At 49.7% G+C, this 2,500-nt stretch overlaps 1 protein-coding gene across 1 annotated transcript in view; it reads right to left on the bottom strand.

Annotated features, from left to right (window-relative positions):
• Positions 1-2,500, bottom strand: part of Dhc93AB (Dynein heavy chain at 93AB) — a 207,604-nt gene that overhangs the window by 102,556 nt on the left and 102,548 nt on the right. The window contains exon 45 of the mRNA XM_076176389.1: positions 1,532-1,647. Coding sequence (XP_076032504.1) covers positions 1,532-1,647 — 116 coding nt within the window. The remainder of the gene's footprint in view (positions 1-1,531; positions 1,648-2,500) is intronic.

Below are 2,500 nucleotides of genomic sequence, written 5' to 3' on the forward strand. Positions count from 1 at the left end.
TATTATTATTAATATCACCACTCTGAGTCCTGAATCGCTAAAACCCACTTCACGTCAGCTAAGGACTTTAGAAACATCTAGGTCTTTAACGAACTCCAAAAGACTCACAAGGGTTGAAGTTACGTGACCTTGGCGCTCTGTGGCACTCCACGTCCCCAAAATCCACTTGAAGTCTTACTTGAGGGTGGCACCCTACGTCCATAAAAGACCCACTGGAAGTCTTACTTGAGCGTGATACCCTACGTCTTGAAAAGGCTCACTTAAAGTTTTACCTGAGCGTGGTACTCTGTGTTCCCTAAACCCACCTGAAGTCTTACCAGAGTGTAACACCCTACGTCCCCAAAACCCCCTTGAAGTCTTACCTGAGCGTGGCACCCCACATCCCCAAAACCCACTTGAAGTCTTACCTGAGCGTGGCACCCTGCGGCCCCAAAACCTACCTGAAGTCTTACCTAAGTGTAAAACCCCATGTCCCATAAACCCACTGGAAGTCTTACCTGAGCGTGGCACCCTGCGTCCCCAAAACCCACTGGAAGTCTTACCTAAGTGTGACACCCTACGTCCCCTAAACCCCCTTGAAGTGTACCTGAGTGTAGCACCCTACGTCCCCAAAACCCACTGAAAGTCTTACCTGAGCGTGGCACCCCACGTCCCCAAAACCCACTGGAAGTCTTACCTGAGCGTGGCACCCCACGTCCCCAAAACCCACTGGAAGTCTTACCTGAGCGTGGCACCCCACGTCCCCAAAACCCACTGGAAGTCTTACCTGAGCGTGGCACCCCACGTCCCCAAAACCCACTGGAATTCTTACCTGAGCGTGGCACCCTACGTCCCCAAAACCCTCTGGAAGTCTTACCTGAGAGTGGCACCCTACGTCCCCAAAACCCACTGGAAGTCTTACCAGAGCGTGGCACCCTACGTCCCCAAAACCCACCTGAAGTCTTACCAGAGTGTAACACCCTCCGTCCCCAAAACCCCCTTGAAGTCTTACCTGAGCGTGGCACCCTACGTCCCCCAAACCCACTGAAATTCTTACTTGAGCGTGGTACCTTCCGTCCCCAAAACCCCCTTGAAGTCTTACATGAGCGTGGCACCCCCACGTCCCCAAAACCCACTGGAAGTCTTACCAGAGCGTGGCACCCTACGTCCCCAAAACCCACTAGAAGTCTTACCTGAGCGTGGCACCCTACGTCCCCAAAACCCCCTTGAAGTCTTACCTGACCGTGTCACCCCACGTCCCCAAAACCCATTGGAGGTCTTACCTGAGCGTGGCACCCTACGTCCCCAAATCCCAGTGGAAGTCTTACCTGAGCGTGGCACCCCACGTCCCCAAAACCCACTGGAAGTCTTACCTGAGCGTGGCACCCTGCGTCCCCAAAACCCACCTGAAGTCTTACCAGATTGTAACACCCTACGTCCCCAAAACCCTTTGAAGTCTTACCTGAGTGAGGCACCCCACGTCCCCAAAACCCAGTGGAAGTCTTACCTGAGCGTGGCACCCTACGTCCCCAAAACCATCTTGAAGACTTACCTAAGCGTAGCACCGACGGGGGAGAAGCAGAGGACCATTTTCAGGTTCCTCCTAACTCGGTCGATGAAGAACCTCCAACAGTTCTCGCGGTTATCCTGAAGCCCCGCGCCCTTGACCTGCGCAGGGGAAAGACCGCGCTTTCAGTGACCTCGTTTCCCAGAGGACAAATCGTATCGCCATTTGCTGACATGAAGGTGGTTAAGCTATCCATCTATCTCAGCTTTTATAGAGCTTTATAAACACACCTACCGTGAGTTTAGATTTAGATTATTACAACACAGACAAACATGTAGCAGTTAGAAATGGGCATCTACGGACAGTGTGATGTTTGGAATGGAATACTTTTCTAAGGAAATACGAAAGCGGTTCAACTTTAGCGTACAGTAGGCTGACTGACACCTACATGGAAAAAATAGTCCTCAGCAGACTAAAAACAAAACTTGTGTCTGCACAAATGCCCTCTTGCCCCCCAAAACTAAAGCAGCTCTATTTGCAAAAGTCTTTTTCCTCTTTCAGCGGTGCCTCTAAGTGATGCCATTTAGTGTCTTGGGCACCACGGAAGCCTAGAAACTCAGCAGCAAGGATACGACAAGTACCGAAACGGTCAGCATTAAGCAAAGACGAAAAAAAGAGGTTTACCATAAGCATTATAAATTACCACTGTGTCTGGAAAAAGGGTCTCTGCGAAAACCAGGTTTTTTGAGGAATTTTCGGAAAAATAAAGAAAAATTACATGGGGACAGTCAGGACCTAGGACCTTTTATTTTTTTTGGTACAATTACGTTTGCGTGATAGGTGTGAGCTGTTTAATGTATATCTGCTCCTTACTGTGTTTCAGTGTGACATCCGCTGCATTACCTACCAGCCATTCGTCCTTGTAATCTCTCTGCAACATTAGGATCGCTCGGGGAAAAATCATTGAGTAATTGGGTGATCTGATCCGAATAAGTCTTTTATTTTTTGGGGTGA

This window comes from Oratosquilla oratoria, chromosome 39 (assembly GCF_046742065.1).
Source record: "Oratosquilla oratoria isolate Oo_2021 chromosome 39, ASM4674206v1, whole genome shotgun sequence".
NCBI classification, from domain to species: Eukaryota; Metazoa; Arthropoda; class Malacostraca; order Stomatopoda; family Squillidae; genus Oratosquilla; species Oratosquilla oratoria.